Source organism: Prunus persica, chromosome G4, assembly GCF_000346465.2.
Source record: "Prunus persica cultivar Lovell chromosome G4, Prunus_persica_NCBIv2, whole genome shotgun sequence".
Classification (NCBI taxonomy): domain Eukaryota; kingdom Viridiplantae; phylum Streptophyta; class Magnoliopsida; order Rosales; family Rosaceae; genus Prunus; species Prunus persica.
The window spans coordinates 11495627-11523318 of record NC_034012.1 but is presented as its reverse complement, the minus strand read 5'-3'; the positions used below and the strand labels follow the sequence as shown (position 1 = coordinate 11523318).

At 38.6% G+C, this 27692-nt stretch overlaps 4 protein-coding genes and 1 non-coding gene across 5 annotated transcripts; 2 read left to right on the top strand and 3 right to left on the bottom strand.

Annotated features, from left to right (window-relative positions):
- LOC18778591 (vesicle-associated protein 4-1) lies at window positions 5458-8017 on the top strand. Its single transcript, XM_007211815.2, has 7 exons — window positions 5458-6088; window positions 6368-6438; window positions 6631-6712; window positions 6813-6931; window positions 7171-7248; window positions 7334-7453; window positions 7562-8017. Exons 1-7 carry the CDS (start codon window positions 5836-5838, stop codon window positions 7619-7621), a joined length of 783 nt encoding a protein of 260 aa, XP_007211877.1. The 5' UTR covers window positions 5458-5835; the 3' UTR covers window positions 7622-8017.
- On the bottom strand, window positions 8226-10088 carry LOC18779333. The gene is made up of 2 exons (XM_007211746.2): window positions 9404-10088; window positions 8226-8872 (listed from the first exon to the last, which is right to left on the bottom strand). The coding sequence occupies exons 1-2, from the start codon at window positions 9863-9865 to the stop codon at window positions 8516-8518; spliced, it is 819 nt and encodes a 272-aa protein (XP_007211808.1). The 5' UTR covers window positions 9866-10088; the 3' UTR covers window positions 8226-8515.
- On the bottom strand, window positions 10781-10853 carry TRNAA-UGC. Its single transcript has one exon. It is a non-coding gene; the product is annotated as a tRNA-Ala (tRNA).
- Window positions 17281-18108, top strand: LOC18780354 (dynein light chain 2, cytoplasmic). The gene is made up of 2 exons (XM_007212192.2): window positions 17281-17523; window positions 17699-18108. The coding sequence occupies exons 1-2, from the start codon at window positions 17386-17388 to the stop codon at window positions 17891-17893; spliced, it is 333 nt and encodes a 110-aa protein (XP_007212254.1). The 5' UTR covers window positions 17281-17385; the 3' UTR covers window positions 17894-18108.
- On the bottom strand, window positions 20897-26540 carry LOC18781267 (cyclic nucleotide-gated ion channel 4). The gene is made up of 7 exons (XM_007213545.2): window positions 25501-26540; window positions 23724-23936; window positions 22541-22854; window positions 22331-22439; window positions 21924-22160; window positions 21684-21770; window positions 20897-21418 (listed from the first exon to the last, which is right to left on the bottom strand). Exons 1-7 carry the CDS (start codon window positions 26080-26082, stop codon window positions 20900-20902), a joined length of 2061 nt encoding a protein of 686 aa, XP_007213607.1. The 5' UTR covers window positions 26083-26540; the 3' UTR covers window positions 20897-20899.

The window sequence follows — 27692 nt, the reverse complement described above, 5'->3', positions numbered from 1 at the left end:
CGGTTCTATTGCTACCGCGGACATTATGCAATCGGATCATATAGATATCCTTTCAACACGACATAGGTTCCCTTCAACACTACATAGGTCATTGAAAGAATCTTGGACACGGGCCAAATCACGAAATATTTTTAAAATTGATTTACGTTACTTACACAGAAAAAGAATTGGCCTCCCTTCAGAACTGGAGTTTTTTGTTTTTTTGGGTATACAGAACTGAAATTTTCGCCCTTAATTTTCTACCATTTGAAGAAGTATAATGGGGCGGGCTCACTTTTATATGGCAGAATAGGGGGAGAAGGCGCAGAGTTTCTCCAACTGTTTCCAAGGCTATGACAAAACTAAGCGGCCCATGGGGCGCACAGCACCAAGCAACCCCAAAATTTGTCTTTATAAACCATTTAAAGCATCGGCCCTTCCCCCTTCCCCCGCTTGACACCCAGGTTCGAAATTTCAAGGGATTTCTTTCTTTTTAATGTAACCACAAAAAAAAAGTTATAGTCAGGCATTGTCAATATGGTTTAGCCTAATAAAAAGAGTCTTAACTTGCAGATCATAGGTTTTATGTTTTACTCCAATCATTGGCAGACTCATGAATTTTTCAGAGGAGGAGGGGCAACATTTAAAAGGCTAAAAGTATGTGAGGGAAATCCAAGTGCAATGAATCCATGAACCCATCTAGGAAAGGACATATGTCAAATAAGAGGGGTTAAAGCTCATGGATATATATTAAATAGAGATACACCATTAGGAGAATTTTGGGAGACAACAAGTTTATGTGAAGCAAAAAAAAAAAAATTGAATATTACAGAGTCTCTTTCAGACATTTAATCGAACATATGATGGGCACCAGCAGAGGGGCAAATTCTTGCCAACCCAAAGGATTTTCCGGCGATGGGAGGTGCAGCGGCACTCCTTGCTCATGTGTAGGTCTGCCAGTGACCCAAATAACATTTTAGTTGTGTGTGTATGAGAAACTCTCTTCTCTAATAATTTAGCATCGTTCGGCATTATGCTGCTAAGTAAATGGTTTTGTCATCTAAATACTAGGGGCGGGCAGAGGCGTACAATGCAGCTCAATTTAAAGGCTTTGGTTAGAAGAACAAAGCTTCTAAACCAACTTTGTCATTCAAGTAAGCTTTTAGAAACAAAAGAAAAAAGGATAGCTGTGAATGTTGTCGGTAATTTGGGCTGAGCCTAAACATGGCCACACATAGGGGTCGCAAATATTGACTTTGAGACATTTCAACAAAACATCTTGGCCGCTATCACGCATAATTAGGTTGCTGACTACCCAAAACGCATCCATGGTTATAAATCCAAACCTGGACTAAACCGGTGGAAACCACCCTCTCCACCCTCTGGTTTTCAATATCTCAAATCCAGGTTCACTACAACTCTACAACTCATATAATATATCCATGTATACATTTCTCTTTACAGCACACAACTTCATACTAATACAATTACCTGCAGATCACAATTTTGAAATCCATGTATACAATTACTTGCAAACGGTCATTTGTCTACAAGCTTAATTGCGATTGCACTAAATTCACAAGTTTGGGATTTATTCAGGGGTCGTTTTAGATCAGATGACTCATTAGATTAAAAGTACGTTAAAAGGACGAAATGAAGGATACATGTGAATGATTTTTCATTTTTGAGATTATAAGGGATAAGTTACAAGGTGTTGATATCCTGTCACTTTCGGGATTGAATATGATAAATTTTTTTAATTTCATTATTAATTCATCCTCTACCTTTAATTTGGACAAAATTTAACTATTTCTTCCTTCAACATGTCTTAAATATGATGAGATTTCCAATCTAATTCCATTCTAAGCACCAAAACAAAGGAGTCCTAAAGTTTAAAGTTTGGCCCTAGAACTTATATAAAGCCATAATCCTTTATAAATTTCAATGTGATTTTAAACTATAACTATGGCGGCAATAACATCATAAGCTAAATGTAAAAAAAGGAATCCGGCCTTCTGGTCGGCTAGATGTCAAATAGATTCGTGAACCCAAACTACTTGTGGTTTCTAATATTAAAAAAGAAAAAATGTTCATTATTGTTTTGTTGAAAAGGAAATGTTTCTAATTTAAATTTTATATTCTTTTAATCACATGCTAGAACAACAGAAAAACCAGAGAATCCAGCGGATTTAGAAAAACCAGTGCCACAAATCTGGGAGCTAAAAAAACCTGCCAATTCAATCTCAGTTTCCCAAAAGGCCACTGCCCCACAAACCTTCGAGAAATGTTTTGTCCACCCAACTCTCTGGCTCTTCTCTGTATTTATAAACTAACATACAGACATCTGCTTTACCAAGAAGAAAAAAAACACCATTTCTTTACTGCTCTCTGAATTTGAGCAACGAAAAGCGAGAGAGAGAGAGAGAGAGAGAGAAACAAAGCAAATGGGTGGTGAAATATGCAAGTTTGAGAAGGAATTGAAGTCCATGATGCAGCAGAAGATGAATGCTGCAGAGCCATCAGCTGCTGGTGGTGGTGGCGGCAATGGGGCCAAAACCAGGTGGAGCAATACTGCTGCTGCTGGGGGTGTGAGCCAGGAAAATAGGATGACCCTTGATGATGAGAGAAGAAGAAGAGACAAGGCTGAAAATTTGATTCAGCTAATCTGCTGGGGACCCAATTGAGGAAACTATTTCTTCTCTCTGTTTTGTTGATCAGGGGATAATTATGTGTAGGAAAGAAACTATCTTTCTTTTCCTGTTATGTTTTGTTCTTTTTGGTGATAGAATTTGTAGAAAAGATAGCATTACTAGTAACAGTATACAATATATACAACAAGAAATTTTTGTTTGGTAAAAATAAATGAAACTTTTGTTACCAAGAAATTTTCATTTCCATAGTGTTTCATTTGTTTTCATTATGAGCTCATTTTGGACTTTACCCCTTTGATCTCGTGTTCAAATGAATGAGACCAGAGGTATAAGGCTCAGCGTTCAACTTTGAGGTTTAGGGAAATAGTTTCCACGAGGTTCGAATCCCAGGCTTGAGACGCAAGATCTAGGATTTATACTCAAGGCTTGGGAAGCGAGGTTTGAAGACATGACTCGAGTCCATGGTTAGGGTTCATGCTCTATAATAGGGTTCGAAGTTTCGAGTCCTGTAATAGGGTTCGGGCTCTATTATAGGACTCGAAGTTTGAATCCTATAGCAGAGCTCGAAGTTTGAGTCCACGGTTTAAGGACAAAGCTTGTGTTTTGGGCTAGAGGTCCAAGGGTCAAGGCCTAAAGTATGGGGCTTATTAGGGCTCAAGCTCAATGTTGTCTTGGTGGTTAGAATCCAGGGTTGGAGGCCCACGAACCAGTTTTCTTTTTGTCCAATTTTTTTCCTTAGTGATATCAAAAAGATCATACCTTATCTTTAATTTTTCAAGTCCCACTCAGCCACAGTTCGTTAGCCAACAACTCATACATACACACAAGTAATGTCATTATTCACCTAATCAATTCCTAACCTCCACACTAAATACACACCGACAACCTTAGCCAACCCTCCTAAATGCATTAAACAAACACCCCACCTAATTTCCACTCCATTTCTTAATTGCACTGCAAAAAAACACACCTAATTTTCTTACCATCATTAAGAACCATACCCACCTCAACCGCAAATCTTAATTTCCGTTGTTTCATTTTTTCAAAATAAGAAAGAAAAAGAAAATCTTACATTGCCTTTTGATTTTTTAAGTGAAACGAAGCAAGTTTGTTCTTTTTTTTTTTTTTTTCTGTGACAAAGTGAAATTCTAATTATTTTAATTTTTTTTTATTGAGAAATTTTGGAATTGCATTCATAATTCAATCAAAAAAGTCACTAGTTACAAAAGGCAAATACAAACTAGTCACAAGGGGCCATTACAATAACGAAGCGGTTTAACATCAAAATTAAGACAATCTAGTGCACTTCCACTAACGATCACGCATGATTGAAGAAACTCTGACATTGACATCCTAACAAGTGTTTTTAAAGGCATGCATTCGTGCGCGTTGGAGCGAGGCAGCAGGTACCTGAGGCGGTTGGTAGTTTCGCAAGTTGCACGTTTAGTGAGGTGATGTGTGAGGAGGCGTTGCAAAGCGTGGCCAGGCGGAACAAGGTGGCATTGTGTAATATGCAAATGGCTGCGCGAGGAAGACGTCGTTTCAATTTCAGTGTTTTAAAAATTTTAAATGAAACAACGTCGTTTCACTTTGAGTGTTTAAAAAAAAAAAAATTAAACGCAACTTTTTGTTGTTTTTTTTTTCTTAACTTTTTTCTGATAAAATTAAAGGTAAGAGGATATTAATATATTTCTTACCTTTTTTCTAACTCCAAGCGGCTGTTGCCTTTATTTTACTTACCTTTTTTTTTTCTTTTCTAAATTAATATATTAACAATGGAACTATATATATATATATATATATTAGTACAACCCTAATTTCTACCCTTACCAGATAATCTCCATCAATTTCAAGAATTATCCTAATCTTTAGACTGCAAGTAAGCCATTCTATTTTTCTCTCTAATTCTTCGCAACTGTAATTTGAAGTTTCATATAATTTTTTTTTCCTTCAATATTATCTTATTCATTTATATGAGATAGTAGAAATTTAATCGCTATGGTTCAATAAGAATTAGTTGTACAATTTAATTGTATTGTATTGTTTATAAAATTTTCTTATTAAAATAAATTATTGTTCAAAAGGCTTACGTCTCACTGCTTCAAGGCTTACGACTCGCATAGCGTGACTAAAACGCCTCGCATTTCAAAACAATGATCCCAATTAAGATTGCAAATTCAGAATAATTAAAAAGAGATAAACTTGAAAAAACGAAGCCATAACAATACAAATAAAGCTCTCACAAAAGGAGATGTGAAAACTACATCATAGAGAACCCAAAAAGTCTCTGTAACTTATTCCAAACATAAAGAAATTGCAAAAAGGATGATGATGGAGATTTGAGGCTGAGACGCGACCGTTTGTGATGGTTGGAGGAAAATCATAACAAAACGAAGACAAATCGGGAAAACTTTTTGTCTCTGAAAATGAGGGAAGAAGAGGAGGAGGAAGAGAGCAGGGGATAAAGGAGGAAGAACAGTGGCTTCTTCCCCCTTCAAAGTGAAAACGGCTCTAGAAGAGTTCTTTTAAAAAAAAGAAGGCTAGAATTTGGTATCTAATTACTCTAATATAAAGGGAGATAATCGAACTCGGTTGGACACATTACCTTGAATAATTGTGGAAATCCACGTTTACAATGAAATGAGTGTTTTAATTATGAAAGTTTCAAACCTTGTATGTTTCAACTTTTTATTTTATGATTTTGGAATCTTATTGGAAATTAGTTTTGATAATTCCAAAATGAGTACAAAACGCGTCTCTTCCAAGTTCCAACGACAGAGATAGCACGAAACGACATATAGCAGGTCGTTTTAGTAAAATTCAGTCACAACAACTACTCATGAGTTCACAACTGAAAGAAAGCTTTCGTCACTGAGATCCGATCCGACTTATCCTTTCAAGCACGGCAGTCGCCAATCTGACACGTAGCTTCAACGCAGGAAAATGACACCTGAACTCACGAATAGGAAAGTCACACGTGTCAAAGCAACAAATTTCAGACTGAAGAGAGCCACAGCTGATCCCTCCCTCACATCCGATTTATGTCGCACACCCTGGCACCTTCCACTCCAAAAAAATCATAGATAGACTGAGAGAGTGAGAGAGAGAAATTTCTAAAGCGACCAACTGAAAAACGCGAACTCAATCGCCGAGCTTCTTCAAAACGCTAATTGGATGCCACGTGTCTGATTCCGGTGAATAAAGCATGGCCATCGTGGAGAACCACCACCACCATCACCACCGGCACAAGTCCCACTCCGACGTGAAGCTCTTCGCTCTCTGCCCGTTTTGGCAGTCCGGGGGCCAAACGTCGTCGTCTTCCTCCTCCACGCAGAACCTCCAGGGCCACGTCGACGGATCCAAGTCGAAGCCCAAAACGGTGTCGTCCGTCGCCAGATCGCTTCTCCCTCCCCGCCGTCGGCTCCGGCTCGACCCCGCCAACAAACTCTACTTCCCTTGTACGTCGTCGTTTTTCTTTCATTTCTACGCCCTCGCTGACTTCGAGCTTTTGGTCACTTCTATGACTTATTTTCAATTGGGTTTGGAATTTTGACTTTTCCTTACTCTACCAGCATTATTTTAAAAGCGCTTCTTAAAAAAGCATTTATTTTATGACTTTTTCTTTCCTCTTCACATGCTGCTGAGATAAGCGGTAACTTTTTTTTTTTCTTTCCTTTTTTGGAATTATTTTGGACTGAAACTGACCAATTGTGTTTTTATGGGGTTTAATTTTAAAGATGAACCTGGGAAACAGGTGAAGAGCGCAATCCGGTTAAAGAACACTAGCAGGTCTCATGTAGCTTTCAAGGTATTTCCTAATTCCTGACATCAACGTAAAGCTATGTTCTTAATTATATATTGATTTTGATTACTTATATTCTAAGCAAGGATTTAGAATGCTGATAATATTTATTTTATGGGTTGTGTTGTGACTGGTGTTGCATTTGTGTATATGGATTTTGATATGTGACCCATTAAACTGCTTTTCTTGTGCTGCTAGTTTCAAACTACTGCGCCAAAAAGCTGTTATATGCGTCCTCCGGGAGGTATACTTGCTCCGGGAGAAAGCATAATTGCGACTGGTAATGGCCTTGCACTTGCTCTGATGTTACAAATTGTCTGACATGCATTTAAACTTCTTGTTCTTATCTTTTGTTTTTACTATGCTTTTGATGATGACAGTGTTTAGGTTTGTCGAACAACCCGAGAACAATGAGAAACATTTGGATCAGAAAACCAAGGTTAAGTTCAAGATTGTGAGTCTGAAGGTGACAGCAGGAACAGACTATGTGCCTGAGCTGGTAATATAGTGCTCTTCCGATCATGATCAACATTTCTTGCATACGTTTTGGGTGTATTTGAGTGCTACTTTCCAATTGTTCTGATTATGTTTATGGTGTCTTGATTCAACTTAGTAGCTCGCTTAAATTGGGGTTTTTTTGTTGGATATGATTGCAGTAAAATTTAGTGTTGTTTTCTTGCTCTTAGGAAAATACCAGCGATGACCTTAATTTTTTCAACTGGCCCTTTTTTCATACAGTTTGACGAACAAAAGGATCAAGTGACTGTTGAGCGAATTTTGCGGGTTGTATTTTTGGATGCAGAGCACCCTAGTCCTGTAAGTTGAATCTGATTTGTTTAATGGTATTTGTGCGTCCATCTTGTAGATACTGCTTTTCCAGTAGTGACATTCTGGTTTACAGGCTCTGGAAAAACTGAAGAGACAGTTGGCCGAAGCTGAGGCTGCACTTGAAGTGCGTAAAAAACCTCCTGTGGACTCGGGCCCTCGTGATGTCGGGGAAGGCCTTGTAATAGATGAATGGGTAACAATACTGCCAACATTACATCTGATCCATACATGCACATACAATGGACTAAATTTCTTATGTGATGTTCTTGTGCATAATCTTTTGGTTTGTTCTGTTTTTCAGAAGGAGCGGAGGGAGAAATACTTGGCTCGGCAGCAAGTTGGAGCAGTAGATTCAGTATAAATTGTTATTAGCTTTTGCTGTAAGTGCTTTTGGCCTTAATGGAAATTTCTCATATTGTAATTTTGTATTCTTTTTGCTCGTCAGTCTTTGGATAAATGGTAGGGGGGATAAGGTGAGGAAGTAACTGGCATTCAGAAATATTATGGTGTAAACCAAAGTAACATGTTATTGTGCCATTACTTATGTGATGGGGGGAATTCTGATCATGGTACCTGGATCCAGGCTGAGCTGCCCTCTTGTAGATAATGAGTTTTGTTTTAGGATGAAAATAAGCGACAAGCTCTATTGGTATAAGCGTGTTTGTTGTACTTGTAAATTTTCAATGTTGAGATGCCCTAGTGTTCTTTCTTCGAATTACCATTTCAATAGTAAGAGCTTTCATGAATTTTCCTGTAATTCCCGGATTTTAGCTCTCTTCTCAGCTTGACGTTCATTTCTTTCTTGGCCATTTGTATGGTTGAATTGGTGAAAATCTCCACCCTAAATTGTTTTCGATAATTTCTGGATATGTCGCTGATTGTTCGAACAAAAACATTACGAAGGGATTCTACCAGTCTGAATTGGTTTGATTTTGATTCTGTTCAGTATCAATGAGAAAAGCAAATGAAAACAGCACACAGTTGACCATCCTCATCTCTCAAGCCGAGAAATAGTGATTCAATTCATACAACCAAAGTCCAAATCTGAAAAAGAATGTTCATATATGAATGCAAATCTCTCCCATCTTCTAAATATCAAATCCCAGAAACAAGAAAGAAAAACCCAAACTGAGAAAGAAAAAGAAATCAGTACTCTACTATGAACACATCCTGTACATAACCTACTGCAATCTTGGCCATGGCTTGCTGGAGTAACAACACAACAAACACAGGCTATTCAGTCCCTATAACCGTGTCAATTATCCGGCAGCTGAAAGTTCTGTGAACCAAAAATTTGATGGGAGGGGTTTTGAACAAAGAGGACCAAACCACACTTGGAGGGATTGAAGCCTTCCCACAAGGGGAAGTTGAGAGTCCCCGAAATGGTCTTCTTGGCATTGACGTCTTTGACAGTAGAGAGCTTTTCAAGTCTTCGGACAACGAAGTCACTGGACAGGACACGTCCTTGGTTCTCTCCCTTGGGGCAGTCTGTGATCAGCCCGTTTTCATAGAGCGCCACCATCACATTGGCACCATAACTATCCACCTTTGACCTTAAGGATCCTGTTAGAGATACTTGCAAGGAGTCTGGGGAGGGCCTTTCGAAAGTTGCCTGCTCATCCACAAAAACAACCAATTACAAAGAATCATAGTTGGATAGCCGTGTAGTTGGGCATCATTATTTAGAAGATGTCGAGAATTTCTCAGTCTAACAACGTAACATTTCATTTCAGATATCTAACACGTTTAGATTATTCATATCATGAAAATTTATAAATTTAAAAAGGCACTAGGTTTAGCTTTGAATTAAAGTTGTTACATTGAAACTTGACATCACCATTTCTCAAAGTGTCAAAAGTGAACATAGCTTTTAGGTGTACCAGAAAGTGGATGAGGCTCATTTTAAGATTAGGGTTTAAGATGATTAAATAATGATGAAGATAGAGACATATTTCTTTAATTGAGCCTATCACTTTTTTACACCACCACAATCACAAAAGCAAGAAGTATGATCACATCATGTAAGTAATCATGCAAGTACTAGTGCAAATATAAATTTTTTTTTTTTAAAGAAAAAGAAAAAGAAAAGGCACCAAAAAAAATAATATATATATATATATATATATAATGAGAAAATAGAGACCTGGAACGTCGGTGCAGTGTATCGAGGTGCAGCCCTGATCGACGACAGCAAGGCACTCTCATCATTGCCAACACACTGGTCCCTACCTTGAAGCACAATCTGGGGGGTGAACATGGTGTCCAGACCCAAGGCCTCCACATAGGCCTTCTGCCGTACAGTCCACTGGCTGGACCCAAATGGGTCCTTCCAGCCCATGTAGTCCCAGTAGTCCACGTGGTAGGCCAGGACCACAACTGGGGGCAGGTCCATCTCATTAAAATCCCCCCTCCCAAGCCTCGACACCAGCAGGTCGGCCACCGGCGAGGTGGTGCAGCCCTGCGACGAGAACAGCTCCACCAGAACTGGCCCGCTCCGCCGCTGCTCCTCGGCAGAAATGTCCGCCGTCGCTCCCGCGTGCTTTTCGCGGGGCGTACCCTCGACGACCCCTTTTGATCCAAAGCAGGCGAAGAGACCACGTGCCATCAGTATATGTCGTGTCTCGTCGCCTAATTGGTGGTAGTAGTGGCGGCGGTGGTGGTGGCGGCGATGTTAATAGAAACTCAGCTAAAGAAAAGGGAGAGAAAAATAAAAAAAATGAGGAAATGTAGGTGTTTTGTATATGGAAATATAAAGGGAAGGAGAGATGTGTAATATTGGGGGGGTGAGGGGTGGATGGTTGAGAGGGAAAGGTGGCGAAGAATATTTTCTATTAACGATTGGGGGAGGAGGACGGTGACAGGTGGCATGGTGTGGTGAGGGAGGAAACGTTGCGTTTCAGACAGGGTATGTGGTTGACACGTTGGTTGTCAGGATTGGGTTGAATGTCATTTTAGTTTGAGAAACAAATAATTTAACATATTAACTCCGCAACAGAGCAGTTCCACCAGCCCACATTACTACATATGAGTTGGGAGTTTGACAAGGAATCTTGACCATAAAGTTATGGAAAAACTGTCTTTTTAGAGTAAGATTAGATCAACAGCAAATACCTACAACACGTGACGAGAGAGATAGATAAATGAATTGCATAAATTTATGATATGTATGTATACGCTGTAATGTGGTTTTATTTGATTATAAGATGCATATGATCAAGGCCAGCTGGTGTTGAAAAAGTAACCAATTTTTGTGGCCATGGAATTACGGGTTGGTCGGTGAGCAAAGTTGAAAACACAACCGAATTTTGGAGTGGTTTGATGATTTGATAACATGCTTGGACGGCAGAATCGGACATGGATACGTTGTTTTCTAAAGCAGCCTCTGAATTTGAACCATTTTGTTCCCATGCTGACCACTAAGTCGGTAAGTATACTTGGAGATAGAGGACAGATGAACTATAATATCTAGCAGGACTTTGGTGAGTCACTGCCCACTACGTCTAAAAAAAATAAGATCAGTTGGAGATGCAGGGTATCGAACCCTGTACCTCTCGCATGCAAAGCGAGCGCTCTACCATTTGAGCTACATCCCCATTTCTTGTTAGTTTTAACCGTTACTAGTTATTTGAACGAATTTTATTTCTGCTATTAAAGGTCTGATGATATACGCGAGTTTGCAAATCTCCCTCAAGACTTTCCAATCAGAGGCAACCTCCTCATCAATGGAATTGGACTTGAGAAAAATATTTTTTGGATCAAATGATAATTTGGCCCATTGATAGGCCTTAGACCAAATAAAGTTTAGCAAGGTGTAAACAAACCGCTGTGACCCAAAATAGTCCAAGACTAGTTTTGAAAACTCAGGCTAAGCTTGTTTGGTCTGGATTGGCCTGGCCTAACTCATTTTCCAGCCCAAGTTTTATAGTTGCATTGTTTTAGGTCACCAATTAACATACGAATAATATTACTCTTACCACATTCTCATACCACTTTATGTGGCAGATGAGGTGGACAACTACATTAATTAAAATTAATTTAACATTTTCTTTTCTTTTATGATTTATTAACACTTTTTAATCGATGTGAAAGTCCACTTCATGAGCCACATAAAATGGTGTGAGAATGTGGTATACAAATGTGATAAGAGTAGCATTACTCTTAACATTATTGGCACATTAAGTTGATGTTCTAGTTTCTTGATGCTGAAAGTGATTACAAGTCTTGATGTTTAGACAGGTGGGTTTTCCCCAGCCAAATGAAAATGGGCAACAACCAAAAAAAAAAAAGATAATTTGGATAATTCAATAATTGAGGTCCAAGCTAAACCCTAACTCAATTTTTGAAATCAAACAAACTGTCCATTCTTGTGCAAAGTGGTTAGCTATGATGACAACAAGACACAATGGCACCAGAGTTGTCTTCAAAAAAACTTGAAAGATGGTTTTCAATCACCAAAAAGTAACAATCTCATTAATGGTTGACTTGAATAAATTGGCTTTAAGGTTTGCCTGGTAATCTAATATGAGAGAAGTAAGAGGTAAAAAGAAAAAAAGGTTCACACCTTCTTCTTGTGATAAATGTTCTGTTCTTCATCAGATATGCTGTAATGATCGCTGCACTGCAACAAAGACATGCAAACGTAAACCCTTTAAACTTGACAATTCAGAAAACTTGAAAAGCTTTTAGAATGTAGGCCTGTTGGTATTCTAAAAACTGAAAATAATAAACTGAGAGAAAACAATGTGTACCTTTCTGGAAACACCAACAAAGCAATGCACCAAACCAGACCCCTCCTTTCTACTCTGATCAATAAAATCCAAACACACATCCAAATAATCCAACAAATTCTCATTCTCCATATCTCTCAGCAGAACCCCCATCCTCACCAGCTTCAAATCCTTGCCTGCATATTCCAGCAAGTACAAAAGCTTCTCCGAGAGCAAACAACTTTTTGACCCATCACCCAAATCGTCCACAGAAGCCAACCCACCAACAGACCCGCCAGCATACACCTTCTTGATTTCCTTTGTGGGAATTGCAACACTCTACTTTCTTCTATAATACTTGCTTTGTGCTTTTGCAACACTCTACTCTACTTCCTTTGGAACTAAACCTAAATCAGAGCCTCAGCAAATCCAATTGGAAAAATTATTAGAAGGCAAAAAAAATAGACATGCTCTGCCTCAACAGATAAACACATTGATAGGTACCAAGGAGAAGAAAGGAAAATAAAGGGGAAAGAGGGAAAATAAAATAACAATTCTTCATTCAAATCCCAAAATGGCCAAGGGCCTCAAACTAAATAGAGAACATTACACCTGTCTGTCTATGGGCTGCTAACAATAGGCCCACTAGTGAAGGATCCTAACATTCCACCCCCCTTTAAAAAAAGGCATGTCCTCAGGCCTCTTAAGAGCATCTCCACCCATAAGGGCTAAGTCTAGGGCAAGGGCAAGCAAGGGCTGCCACTATTCACATGAATAGTGTCAGCCTTGCTATTTGTGGTTCCATCCATGAGGGCTAAGTCTAAGGCAATTACTATTCACTTAAATTTATTTTTTATTTTTTATACTTAAACCATTGATTTTGATAAGCTTTTCGGATAAGATTTTCGTTTCTCAAGTGTTAATATTTATCGTAAAATTCTCACCTAAAAATCAAGATAATATTTTCGGATAAAATTTTGAAATTAAAATTGGTGTGGAAAGTGAATAATATTGGTAAGTATGTATAGAAAAAATTTCCAGAATTTTTTGATATTTTTAAAAAAAAATTTTGATATTTTTTTCAATTTTTTTTAGCCAAAAATTGGACAACCGTTGGATTGTGCAAGATTTTATGATCAAAGACTCCTGGAGAAGCCACATGGCTTGTAATCATTGGGCAATGTGGGCTGGTGGGTCCAACAGTAAAAAAAAAATTGAAAATCAGCTGCTGACGTCATGCTGACGTCAGCAGCCCGAGGGCAACAGCCCAGTCAATTTCTGCCTGTGGGCTTGCTCGGGCTGGTGGGTCCCATGCTTTGCCTGAGCTGGATTTCCTGCGCTGGAGCGATATTGGGCTTGCCAGGGGGCCTTTTGCCCAGTTTGATAGCAGCGGTGGAGCTGCTCTAACACCAATTAGCGGAAACCAATACCAACTTACTGGATACACAAGCTTGCACATGTTGGGAAGAAAGAACCTTTAACAATGAGCCATCTGCTCCCAAAAGAGAATCGCTTTGTTCAGTAACAAAAACACAATCACCACCACAATCCGAAGTAAACTGAGTTGTTCAAGAGAATCTGCTGTTATCAATCCTCCAGCTCCCTTCTTGCGATTCTTGTCATAGATGTCAATCTTTGGTTTGCCTTCAGCTGATCCAGCAAACCATGCTTCAACCGATTTTCCAGTCGCATTATGTTATCTTGGTCATCTCCAAGAGCATCATATCGAATTGCCAATGCAGTTTTTGCTGCAAATGATTGGGATATTTTACCCTTGAGCTTTGGTGCTGCTTGACCAATCAAGGATGCATGGTAGATAAGCCCATATTGTGGTGTTGCATGCTTAATCTTTAGTGCTCTGAAGAGGGCCTTTTTAGCTCCAAGAATCGGAACTGTGCTCCCAGGCTGCTTTGCAAGGTTCAACAAGCTACCACCATGGGCAATGAGGTGAGCACCAACAAGCTCCCCAACAAGAGCAGTGAAATTTGGTGCAATGGTGTTCATCCTGTTTTTTAAAGAATCATATAACTGAGCTCTGTACTCAGAGAGGAAGAGGACTTGGTCACAGATTTCTTTGATGTTAACCAAATCAAACACGCTAACTTCAGTTCCCATGGATATCATAGCTGCTTCCTTCAATTTGACGGACAATTCTTCACCTTTGCAGACACCTCTTCCCTTCTGGGATGAGAACGATCACTTGCATGGAAAGTATGAAGGATTTGGTCAAGCTCAATCCAACTTCTTCCTGGCTCCTTTATCGTGGCCTTCTCTGTCATCAATTCCCTTACAATTCTTATATCCTCCCATCTCCTTGAAACTGAACCCCATATAGCGGCAGTTGGTGCTAAACGCAAATGCCACTTCAACTCGACCAGCACGCTTGTTTGAGGCCACAGTCTTGTTTGAGGCCTCAGAGTCCGATTTGAAGCTTGGACAACACCTTGACAAAAATATACGTAATAATTTATAACACAAACTCTGTGATTTCATGGGAAGCCATCTTTACCTTCTTCGCATCAGTAATAACAAAATAGGCAAAGGGGCACTCTTTTGACACCATAACTAACCGAGCAACTAGCTAAGAAAGATCAGCCACGTACTATACTTTGTAAGGTCATCACCTTAGCCAAAAAAGCATTACCACAAGTCACAACTCTAAGCAAGAGAAGGAGTCCCACATCGGAAAACTATAAGAGATAAAGACTCCCCCTCACCTATAAAGAAGACTACTCTCCACTTAGAAAGGGGTCTTGGGTCTTGGATTCTTGTGTTTTGTACCTTATGTCTTGGGCCTTCTTCTCCTTATATTTGGGTCCAACCCCATATACAAATGTAAACATACATTATTATAATGAGAACATCCTTCTCCGTAGACGTAGTCTATTCATTAAGGGTGAACTACATATATCTCGTCTTCTATATATTTATCGCTTGCCCAAATCTTCACACACATGTTGAAGGTCCTCACCTTCACCCATCATCCACCATTCCACCTCTATCTAAGTTGACCATCCTAAAAAGAGCATCAACACACTCCATTGTGTAAACCCATCCCCACGGAGCACCATCAACAAAACAAGGAAACTCCATTTTTACATGAGGATGACGAGATTGAAGGGAAGTATCTCGCCGTCGTTGAAAATCATCACCGCGACCAATAACCGAATCTGGCAAAACTGAGTGGCCAGCATCGTGATCGAAAACATCTCTACGAAATGAAGTGAGCAACGTAGAGCATGTTTCATCCGAGGCACTAGATTGACGGAACGAATGTCGGAGTGGAGAGATTGCGGATCGCCTCCGATGTTAAACAAAAGAGCCCAGAATTTAAACATAAACGGTTCAAATCACAGATAGTGAGTTCAATAATCTCAAAGTTACTAAAATAATTATATAAAAAATCCAAATCAAAAGGTACCTGCTTGCTTGCGAGCAGGACACCCTTTTGGTATTAGATCCATTAGCTAAAATGGGGTTGAGCGGAAACTTTTGAGTTATCTTCTTAATGAGGTCGGGCGACATTGGAAGGTTAGGAGGAAGTTGTCAGCCACGCAAGATGGTATCATAAATAAGGATAATTGCCAAAGTCCCACATCGGGAAAATATGTCATCATTCAAAGTTTTATAATGACTTACATAGCATTTTATATTGTCGAGCCTAGTAGCGTAGGCTTATAACTAAGCAGGGCATTAAAGTGATTGGTTGCTTGATTGAAACTTTCTTAGGTGAGGCATGGTGTGAGATGTTCACCTTTGACCTTGGTGTTTGAACTCCCACAAAGCACGCCCATTAACCTCGGGTTAGTAGGTCCCCCAACCACAAAGGTTGGGTAGCAAACATCAAAATGAGAATTGCCTTGCCTCAGTGTGCTGCCTGAGATAGGACCCCTCATCACACAATCACTTTTTATATATATATCATAAAATAAGGATAATTGCCAAAGTCCCACATCGGGAAAATATGTCATCATACAAAGTTTTATAATGACTTACATAGCATTTCATATTGCCGAGCCTAGTAGCGCGGGTTTATAACTAAGCAGGGCATTAAAGTGATTGGTTGTTTGATTGAAACCTTCTTAGGTGAGGCATGATGTGAGATGTTCATATTCACCTTTGACCTTGGTGGGTGAACTCGCACAAAGCACGCCCATTAACCTCGGGTTAGTAGGTCCCCCAACCACAAAGGTTGGGTAGCAAACCTCAAAATGAGAATTGCCTTGCCTCAGTGTGCTGCCTGAGATAGTACCTCATCACACAATCACTTTTTATATATCCTCCTCCTCCTATTCTTTATCCAAGTAATTGTTTTTTTGTTTTGTTTCGTGTCATCCATTTTAATTGCTTTTCATATGCACGCCAGGAAAGACATCAGTTTGAACAAAGTTGTTGATGGCAATAGCTGTTCTCATTTTCATACACATGATGATGACACAACCCGATCTTGTTTGGGGTTGCTGAAAATATAAATTTGTTAATGTTGTAAGATAGATGCAAATTAAACAATGCTCTTTGTGAAGCCTGTGCCATTGTATGCAAATTCTAGTTTCTTGATGCTGAAAGTGATTACAAGTCTTGATGTTTAGACAACTGGGTTTTCCCCAGCCAAATGAAAATGGGGCAAAAACAAAAGTTGTCTTCAGAAAAAACTTGAAAGATGGTTTTCAATCTCATTAAGGAGGTAATCTAAATATGAGAGAAGTCAGAGGGAAAAAAAAAAGTTCACGAAGAGTTGGGTTCTAAATCATTTCCCATATCTTTTTATACTGGCCAGAAAAAATATATCAAACATTTCCAGGTTCCCCAAGAGACAGCATATATACTGAATAATTTTAGTTTTCACATGGAAATGCAACTCTATTTGCAACCACTTCATTTTGGCCACCTTCTTTAGAAATATCTTGATTGCTTATCCTCAGAAGGTAAAGATGGCAATTCATGATTGATTGGATGGATATGTTCCAAGGAAAATGGAGAATTCCAGAACTTGACAAAACATATCCATGCAATCATGAATTGCAGGTGGACACGTGGCAGAAAACTGATGACGAAGCCAGTCAAAAATCGATTCGGGACCAGAAACTGATGGCAATTTTTCATGCCTCCCCTGCACCTCTAGTGCATTTGTCTGCTCACTTACCATACTGGTGGTGTAAGCTTGAGCCATTTGCTACAAGTCCACAAAGCGCTAGTTACTAATTTGGCATAATGCACAGCACAACTTGGTGGCCACAAACAAAGAATATCCACATATACGTGGCTGCCTCACTACACCAGCCGTTTTTTCCCAAGCTCAATATAAGCTGCACCACAACCACCTCTTTATCCACAACTTGGTCTAAAAAGCTCAATTTTCTTCATCACTCTTTCTATCAAGAAAAAATATTTGGTAAACTAGCTCTGCATCTTGGTAGCCATGCTAGAAGGCAAGGCAGTCATTGTTGAGACAGACATGCTTCAAACCATGCAGCAGGATGCACTTGTCTTAGGATCGAAAGCCCTCGATGTCTTTGATGTCACTGAGGCCACTGAGATAGGCCGCTTCATTAAAACGGTAATTAATTAGGGACTAATATGAATAAAGGTGTCAGCCTAGTGCATGTTTGTACTTCAAAATTTATCTGACAAGTGCTTGCTTATGAACAATATGCTATGTTTTGGTGACATGAATTAACTTTTTGGCTACTGATTTTGCTGTGTAGTGTTCTTTTTTTTTTTTTTTTTGGCAGGAATTTGACAAGACATATGGACCGGGATGGCAGTGCATTGTAGGAACAGATTTCAGTTCGTTTGTTACACATTGTCATGGCTGTTTCATCTATTTTTGCCTAGGCAACCTTGCAATTTTGCTCTTCAGGGGAGTTGCAGGTCCAGAAGCTGAGGCAAAGCAGCCCTGTGCAGCCTTGGAGGCTGTAAAAGCATGAAGTTCCCTCTTTTAAATTACTTTATGCTTTTCTTGTGTGCTGCCCTTATAGAATAGGTTAGATATTAAGACTGTAAGAAAAAATTCCAGGGTTTGGATTTTTAGATTCACCCATCCATCTGTTTATATTTTTCATGTTTCAAAGGACTGTATTTTGTATGGCATGTTATTGCAGCCATTTGGAAGTTTCTTCTTAGCCAAAGCCATCTTTTAATCTGTGTGAGCAGCAATTAAAAGCAATTGAGATGAAAAGGAAATGGAATAATTTCATGTGCAATTCTAGCCCACAAAATTTTGCACTTGGGAAATGCCCTGATAAGGAAATTAGAGCTCAATGCCTTGTCATGGATATAAACCAGAAAGTGTATGGGGCTGCATGGATTGAAAAAAAAAAAATAATTATAATTTGCGGTGTTTACACCATAATCAACTAAGCATATTCAGTATCAAAACGACTGGCACCAAGGCAGACACGCCTTCTCCCTTACTGAAATACCCCAAAGGAACACACAGACAAGTCCTTAGAAAGTGAGTAACATCATCACCTTCTAACACGTTGAAGGAAGACACTCTTCTGAAGAGGCAGCTACCTGCTGAAGCTCTCGACTGCCGAACATAATTTCCATGGACACATGTTACCTTTGCAGCAACTTGCACAAAGTTCCACATTGAAACTTTGTGCAAAGCTCCCATTTTCACTTCCTTATAAATAGGAAACAGTGCCCAAATAAAAAAGGTAACTATTGTTTGGGCCTTATTTGGCACACCCAGTCCAAAAGATCAAAGGCCCATATCAATTTTGGACAGTTACCAGCGTTCCCTTAGTGTTGGGCCAAAATTACACACTCAGCCCAACACTGGAGACCCAGAAGGACGAGGCAAAATCAAACTCAGGCAGTATGGACTAGAATTGGTATCAAGGGCCCAAAGTCAAAATGCCCAAACCCAAGTCAAATTCTTACCAACGCCCAAATTTGTAGAAACCCAAAACAGTTTTTTTTTCAAAACTACAAACTCTCCACCCAAAACTGAAGAATGGGCCGAAATACCACTTTAAAAAGTAAACGCACTCAACCCTGGATTTTAGAGGAACTCACGTGACTACCTAGCTTTGAAAAGTCAACAATTTCAACTGGGTTGATAAAAAGTTAAATAGAGGCAGGTATAAAAGAAAGACATCTTTGAAATCTTTGCCACCAGAAGATCAAAGTCCCTTTAGTATATTTAGAAAAATTTATGCTCCAGAGCAGGCACCATTTTCAAGAGATAAGCAGACTACGTTTTTGGGAGATAAATGGGGTGCATGGAGTTGTTCATCTGGAAGATCAAACTAACCATCATAGTTTGAGCTCTTACAAAGAGCAGTTGAATTGAAAAAGGATTAGGCTTTCTTTCAAAAAAAATAGGGAAGTGACTGCGTTAGAAACTGATTGTTGATGGTCTTCTTGCCAGAAAAGATAACTTCCCTTTCTTTGACATTTGAAAACAAAAGATCTTGTTTTCTAGAAAATCTACCGCCCATTTTAAAGATTAAAAATGTCCTACTCCAGCATTTGTTCTATAAATATGAGAGGAGATGAACAGATCAAAGGACAACCAAAAAATCAATCAAAGACAAAACTCAAAATGATCACTTGATCTATAAAAAAAACCTTTAAACAAACTGAAGCAACCAAAAGCTCATCGAGCCACAAGAAAGAAGCCATCTACAAGTCAAAACTTCCAGTTTCAGACTTAGAGAAATAAGTCATTCAAAACGAGATTTCTCTCGTTACAAATTTGGTTCAGCAAAAGCCAAATCAAACAGAGTTCGGGTTTTTACAAATATGAAAACCTCAACAAATTTATGAAGAGCCCTGATCAAGCAGAACAGGTACCACAGTGCAGTTCCAACTCAATAATCCTCAAGTCCAGCCACTTCTGCCCCTTTCAGACTGAAGAGACCGCAATTCTGCCCGTTCAAAAAGCCTTTCAGGGCTTGAAATAGATTAAAAGTTTTGTCAAACTCGAACGTTGGTATCGATTTACAGATGAAACCTAGCAGTTGAAGTTGTGACAGTCCAGTCTAGCACAGGCATACCCAATCCAACCCGGATTAGAAGCCTCTACCCAGGCAGAAATGGAAGTCCAGCCTTCTTTTTGTTTTTCTAGAGTTGGTTTTTTCCTTTTGAGTTTTGTAAAAGGCAGTTCTACCAAAAAAACAGTTCGTTTTCTTATCATTTATTCTAGCAAGAACTACTAGTTTTATACTGTAAAAAATTGTAAAGTCCTCACCAGTCTGAGGCAAGAAAAGAACTTACTTGGGAGATATTTCTTACCCAAATTCACAATCGCTTGTTTAGAAATTGGTAACTTGGGGCGCAAGTTATCTATTTTTAAGAAGTCTGCTAGGATTTTTCATTGCTAGCAGTGGCACACTCGCACACTAAAGAAAGTTGACTTGTTGACCGGTCAATGGTTTTCAAGGCAATGAGGAACTTTGCCCTACCATCGCAGGAACAAACATCAAACGGGTGAACAACTATTTTCTCACATTTACTGTTACTCTACCAAAATTACCACATATAGCTGACTTAAGCATCAGAGAGCCTTCGGCAGGCACCACACCGGTGTCCGAAGCTTGACGACTGCTTCTTCCTCCTTGTCTTCTGCAGGTTCTCCAAATTCTGAAGGTACCCCTATCTAAGTTGACCCTTCCAAAAAGAGCATCAACATGCGGATGCCACAAAATTGAAACAAGTCAGGCAAATAAATATCACTTGTAGCAAATCCAATCAAATCAAACCAAGCTCAAGTTTCCTTATCAGCTTCTGTTTGCGTTGTAACTCAGTGGATCCTACAGTTTTTTGGAGCTTAAGTGAAAGACAGTACTTATTAACTATTAAGTATGTAAGTTATTAGTGGAAATCTCAAAATAATGATAAAGATTTTTTACCGTTAAATATGTAATTTAGTGCGTACAAAACTGAGATATCAATAACATACAGCTTTGGACTGATCGCAGTAATCAATAAAAAAAATCATCTTGATCATTTGGCTTTGGAGAAGTTAACAAAGCCGTATATAATCTCAGCCTGTCCTCCCCAAGTGAAGAACACCTTGACAGAGGTCTCCTAGGCCTTATAAAAGACAGCGAAGTGAGCGTTAACCGGTGCTTGTACCTCCTCCAGGCCAACTGAATTGCCACAGCAGCCCAAGTTCTCCAACCCGGTGAGTAGTACCTTGCACTTCTCTTAACCTTTTCGTTCACGAATGTGTACCGAAAATGTTGTGTCACATATTTCACATCGTCTGCTTCGAGGCTGAATGCCTCTGTGGTCTCAAGTGTGACTAGGGTTGAGGAAGAGGGTGGCAGTCTTTCTATGAAGGGCCTTCTGAGGCACCATGACAAGAGCTCATCTCCACTGAAGTTTCCAGGGCCTAACATGCAGCAACTTTTCACACCATCTCTCAGAACTTGGCTGCTTTGAAGGTGACCCCTGACTACAAAAAGCATTCTTTGAACCGGGTCTCCCTCTCTGGTTATCTGTTTATGAAGCTCAAAAGCGTTACTGCTAAAATTGGAATTGCAGAATGAAAAATTATGTAGGACCAACTTTTCATACTATCAACTACAATGTTCTTGTGCCATTTTAATATATTTCAATTGAGCAAACAAATTAAATTTTCCTTTCCAAAAAAGGGTAGAACGAGAATTGAACTCTTGACATAGGTGTGGGCAAGTCCGCATATAAAACCATAACCCCCATAAATGCTGTCATAGTTAAAACATAGTCTTATTAGTAACTCACTGTTTCTCCTTTGGGGAATATAAGAGACTTCACACGGTCACAAATATTCTCAAGAACTAGATCATCCATATGCTGGAACAATGGTACCTAAAACAAGTTTTCAAAAATTAAGAAATTAGCTACAGCCAACGCATTTATGGGATAAAATGCATCATTGGTTTAGAGTGAATAGTTTAATAGTTGACCAAAAGGAAAAAGAAAAAGAGAGTGAAAGTGAAAAGGTTGATAGTGTGTACGCACTTGTCTCACTAAATCCAAGCAGAGATGATACTTGATGTCCCTCCTGAGGCCCTCAGGGAGGTTCCTGATCATCTCACATTCGTCGACACCACGCATGGCTGCCCATCGCTGCCGCTCGTAGTTTCGCACCCGATGCCTAAACCCCTGAGGCAAGTGCCTCTTCCTCATCCACCACTCTATGTTCCTCATTTTCAATTGCATTGCTTGTTTCTTGGAAGTTGTCGCATGCAAAAACACCTGCATATATACATAGTATCCAAAAGAAATGGAAACCAATTAACCACAAAATGTCGCATATTAGGTTATCAAACTATAAATCAAAATTATTAATTACGCTTTAGCTATTTGAATGTATGGTCGTGATTTACAGACAACGTAACATACTAAAGGGTTGTAAAGTTGATTACCTTTATGTTTCCTATCAACATAGTGACCAAAAGGAGCCCACTGGTTAGAACAATGATGTTGAAAACAACCTCCAACCACTCAGTTGAGCTTTCCAAGTTCCCGAATGTGCTGCACAAAACAGCAAAGGGCAATATTAAAACAAAACCAAAATGAAAAACGAAAGGGTGGCGATTGATTAATAATAATTAGGAGGCGAAGGAGAAGAGTGCCTGAGAGTCATTAGGCCCCAAAAGATGGGAAAAAGTATCTTTTCCAAGCGGCTATCATTTGTGACAAGCTGCACAGTCCATGAATAAGCTCCATAGTCGTAATGATCTGCGTTTTCTAAGCATGTAGATTTTGCTCTTTTGTTGTCAGCCCATGCCAGTCTTGCTCTGTCTCTCAGTGGGTTTGTTGCTCCATAGTAAATAGGGTTTTTGCAAGATAATATTCTCAAGCTGCAGCCACTTATTTCTCTGCATTGCTCTTTCAGGCATTTCTCTGCCCTCTGGATCCCTAACAAGTACCAGCATGCTCCTGCAGCCTGCAAACATGATCAGGTTATAGAGATGGAGACACAGTTATTAAATCAACTGTTTGGTGCACAACTTAATTCTTCAAACAATGGCCAGGAAAAAAACAACATAATTAATTATTGGATTGCAAGACAATTAGCTAATGGTATTTCTCTTCCTAATTTCGGAAGACATTCCAAGTTTGAATCTCCTCCTCCGTTGATTTTTTTTCTTCTTGATACAATCGATGTTGAGAGAGGGAGAATTAAATATAAGATCCCTGATGCATAAATAAATACTTTTAACACGTGAGCTATGATTCCTGTACTTTATTCGTTGATTTATAAAAATTTGAGGTTTAATTATGAAGAAGGTTAAAAATATAGTTCCAGTAATAGTGATCATCATCTCGGTCTTTGCAATGGGAACTGTTTCCCCGCATGGATCACGACTGGGGCCAATTCTTTGTAGTCTTATTCATTTCATGATTTCTTGAGTCATGACTTTGGTAACCCTATGGAGTCTCTTTTTCTCTTTATTGTCGGTTGCGCTGGACAACTTTTTTAACCCATCGAAAACCCTAGACGTAACACAAGACTTTTAACTTGCATTGCATCGAAATTCCAAACACCCTTTTATCTAAAAGCAGAATGTTATAAGTTATAAATGAATGATCTTTTGTTTTTTTTGCTAAAGTTAAGAAGGGGGAGAAGTTAGGATAGTTGAGCAAGGTAGTGTGTCCGCTTATTGTATATATTTGTCAATGTATTTTTCTACTAAATTAGACATTATTAACAATATAACAATATTTGATAATATAACATGTTAAACTACCTGACGAAATTTGAAGGATATATATATATATATATATATATATGAAAGAGGGATATATACTTACATGGGCAGCAACAAAATAAGCAATCAAGTTGAGTGCAATTCCCCACCAAACAGTTCCAAAGATGTAGCCAGAGAGGTTTTGCATTCGACGCAAGAGGCAAACAGAGTGATAAATCTTTGGGAGATATTGGAAGAAAAACATCAAGAACACTGTCATCACTACCGTCACTGATCCTTTCTCCAATAGCGTAGGAATTACCACCCATAATATTATCTGAAAAAGCAATACACATTCATACAACAATTATGCAAAAATATCCTTTTCATGATATTTCTCTATCGAGAAGGCCCAGCTACATGGTTCTGTTCTGTCATGATTAAAGAATAAATATTCATGTTGATCATGTGATGCATGAAACTTGACCCATTTGTCAACATTAATCATCTTTCAGTGAAACTTTTTATGCATACTATTATTTTTACTGGATGCGATCGTTTCTCCATAACTTTTGAGAATCTTTATAAGTAATATATCTATATCTATATATATATATATATATATATATATACTTTCTAAATTCTTGAATATTTCAAAAAATATAATTTTTTTTTTTTCTGTGTATGGCCCCAACCAACAGAATGTTTGTGAGTTTCAGGGAGACAATAATTATTCAAGTATCGAATAATCTGACCAACTGATGCAATCATACAAGTATATTAAGAAAATAAATCATTGAGTGTTATGAAATGACAAGTATAGCCTTAAAGTTTCAAAAACAGCTTTAAATAACTAATAGAGAAGATTATGGTAAAAAAAGAAAATTACACAAAGTGTAAATGCTACAGTTTTGTGTGGAAAATTCTAGTTATTTCTAGGTAACCTACTTCCTTGAGGATAAATTTTATTCTTTTGTCATCATCTTGCTCTTAGTTTAGTTGGCAGTACATGTACTTCTCTTTTCTTCAAGTTTGGAGATATTCCACGTTCGAATTCCTTCCCCGTAAGCGCTCTTTTATTTTTACTTTAAAAAAAAAAACAAAACAAAACAATAGCGGGCTACAAGCAGCAACAACAAAACAAAAAAAAAAAGAGAAAAATAGACACTACATTTCTTGCCACCTTATCTGATTAGCAATCATATATGACTTATTAAGAAAAGACGTTAGATAAGTAAGTAGATCTGAGTGGCATTATTCAGCCTGAGATATTTATCAACTGGGTGAACCAAAGAAAATTTATAGGACCTCATTATTGCACCATATATGTGACCTCCACAACCAAAATCTTATTGAGAAAGGAAAGGAGGATGTGTATATATATATACAGATTTTTTACTACCTTTAATCACTTTTCTCTTTATTTATAATGACGTACGCACATTAATATATATGTGAAAAAAAGATAGTCAGAAATGAAAAGGAAAAACCCTGGCTGTCTCTACTGTCTCCCTTTTCTAAAAATGAACAGAGGACATGGCTACTTCACATGTTACACCTTTCCTCCCTGCAACATATAGCATAAAAACAACTTCTGGCATGCATCTGTCACCTTTTCATTTCTCAATGCTCTAGCAACTCTAGTAACTCTACAGCAAACATTAAACGCATATGGACCTCGTGATGTAAAATGACAAAAAAAGGCTATAACAATTATAGTAATAACGACGGAGACAGAGAAAATAAAAGAAGGAAAGAAAAAAAAATCATGCTTCGAGCTTGATTAATCTAATTTATTACGAGTATGATGATTTGAACTTGATTATGAAGGGACGAATTCACTGTCCTTACCAACTCAGGATTAATTAAAGTAAATTAAATTTAAATGATTATTTAGTTACCTGGGGTATGGGGAGAATGACAAAGAGGTCAAAGAAAAACCCCTTCTTGGACCTCAAGTACTTGAGAGCCACAGACCTTGCACTTGTGTCACGCAGCCCATTGGCTCCTCCACCTTCCCTGCCGGCACCACCAACCATGGCGGTGAAGGAGTAGCGCTTGGCCATCTTCAGCTGCAACCACATGTTCCACACGTGCAAAACATCCGTCATGCACCGGAGCACCGTCACCGTTATGGCCAGCCACCCGTCCACAAACAGGCACATACAGTTGCTGCTTATCGACAGGGCGTAGAAAAAAAGAGGGTCTATGATGAGCCCCGTTGCACAGACGAGCAGGAAAACCCTGTTCCATTCTTGGACCCATTTGGCTCTTGGGTCAAGTACTTGGCCCAGCGACCAACCCGGGCTCCTCCTCCGGGTACTGCAGGTGCTGTGCAAACAGTTGTAGTTGCCACTACTTCCACTTTCTTCCTCATCTTCTTGTTCCTGATCGTCTTCCTCATCTTCTTCTTCTTCTTCGCTTTCGGGTTCGCCGTCTGTGAGGTAGGCTTGCATGCGGGAAATTTCTTGGTCGCTTCGCATGGTGTTTGGGAGTTATGCGGGGCCTTAGTAGTTTGTGGGGAGCGGAATTATGAGTTTTGGGTTTGGACGGGCAACGGTAGCTTGGTCTGATATATGTGTGCTTTCATAAAGGACACAAATAATTGGAGAGGTGTGAAGGAACCAGTGAAATTAGGTATGGGGGAGATAGTAATGACAAAATTTTGTTTGAAGTTACCAGATTACCCTCCAGTTAAAATCCACTCGGAAAGTGCCAGTTTTTTTTTTTTTTTAACTGCATTGTACAGTGTGTTTTGAGGGCATTTGTGAAGTGTATTTGGTTCCAAGGACAATTGAGTAAATTCACAGTTCCAAACCAAAATATTTGACTTCATATGACAGGTCACCACCACCCTATCCACATGTGCATGAAGTCCGGCACGGCCAAATGGGGATGTTGCAAAGCACAAAGTTGCAGAATTTATTCTCTCTACATAAGGGAAAATGTTAGGTCCCTATATCTTTCTTTGTTCTTCATTTGGATAACTAAGCAAGTAGCCGCATGGCTTTTATGTTGTTCATAATAAGTAGTTGTGTGCTAATTTTGGTTCCAATTTCGGTTAAGCTGACCTTATTCATTTAATCATTTTTTCTTTCATATTTTTTTATATTTGTTTGTTTACAAATATCAAACTTAATCCTAACACGTTTCTCCACTCTAATGGGCTAGCTCCTAAGTTAAAATTTAAATATGATTTAAAAACCTAACTCCAGTCACGGTCTCTATCCAACACCTAATAGCTCATAAATTTAAAAATTTTAAAAATACATGATTGGAGATGCTCTTAAATTATACCAGCGAATCTTGTTAACTACATATGATAACAAAATTATGCTCCCAACTTTGTACGTGAGAGGCACCTAGTGCTCTAGGTATGTCATGACATACGTTCGATCGACTTCTTAATAGTTTTATATTACTTTGATGTAGAATTCATCTTTATTATAAAATTTATCAGTAATATAATCCGTAAATGCGATATAAATAACATTTTTCTCTTTAACTTCAAGATAAATGGTAGAAAGAAGTAGTCAAGCTTAGAAATATCTTTTGGGTTCCAATAAATTTACAAAAAGGGCAAGCAATTAAGATCGATCTTGCATAGGATGCCATTTCAACAATATATGTCCTCAGTTGATTTTTGAGATCGAAGCAAATCCATGATTTTCCAATAGACTGCTAGCTTGTCATGAGGTTTCTCCATCATGGGCTCCGAGTCTAACCAACCAAATGTCTGCTAGTTTCGGTTTGTTTTTTTTTTTCAAGAAGACATTTATACGAATCAAAGACTTAAAAAATAATAATGATGAGATAGCCTCTCCGATCAGTTTCAGTAAATGAAATTTCTTTTTTGGTTGTGGGGTATTATGTCTAACACAACTCGTCAAAAAGACAGAACGGGTCTCATATAATTTTGAACATAGCATGTGACAAATGTCCAAAATATATGTCCTGGAATTCAGAAATAATTCAAATGATTTCTTTTTGTGTGGGAATCCTATATCCACATACATCAGCTTATTGCACGATTTTACTCATGTAAAGATGTAAAGGGACTTATTTTGGTGTAATAAATAAGGTTCATTTTATC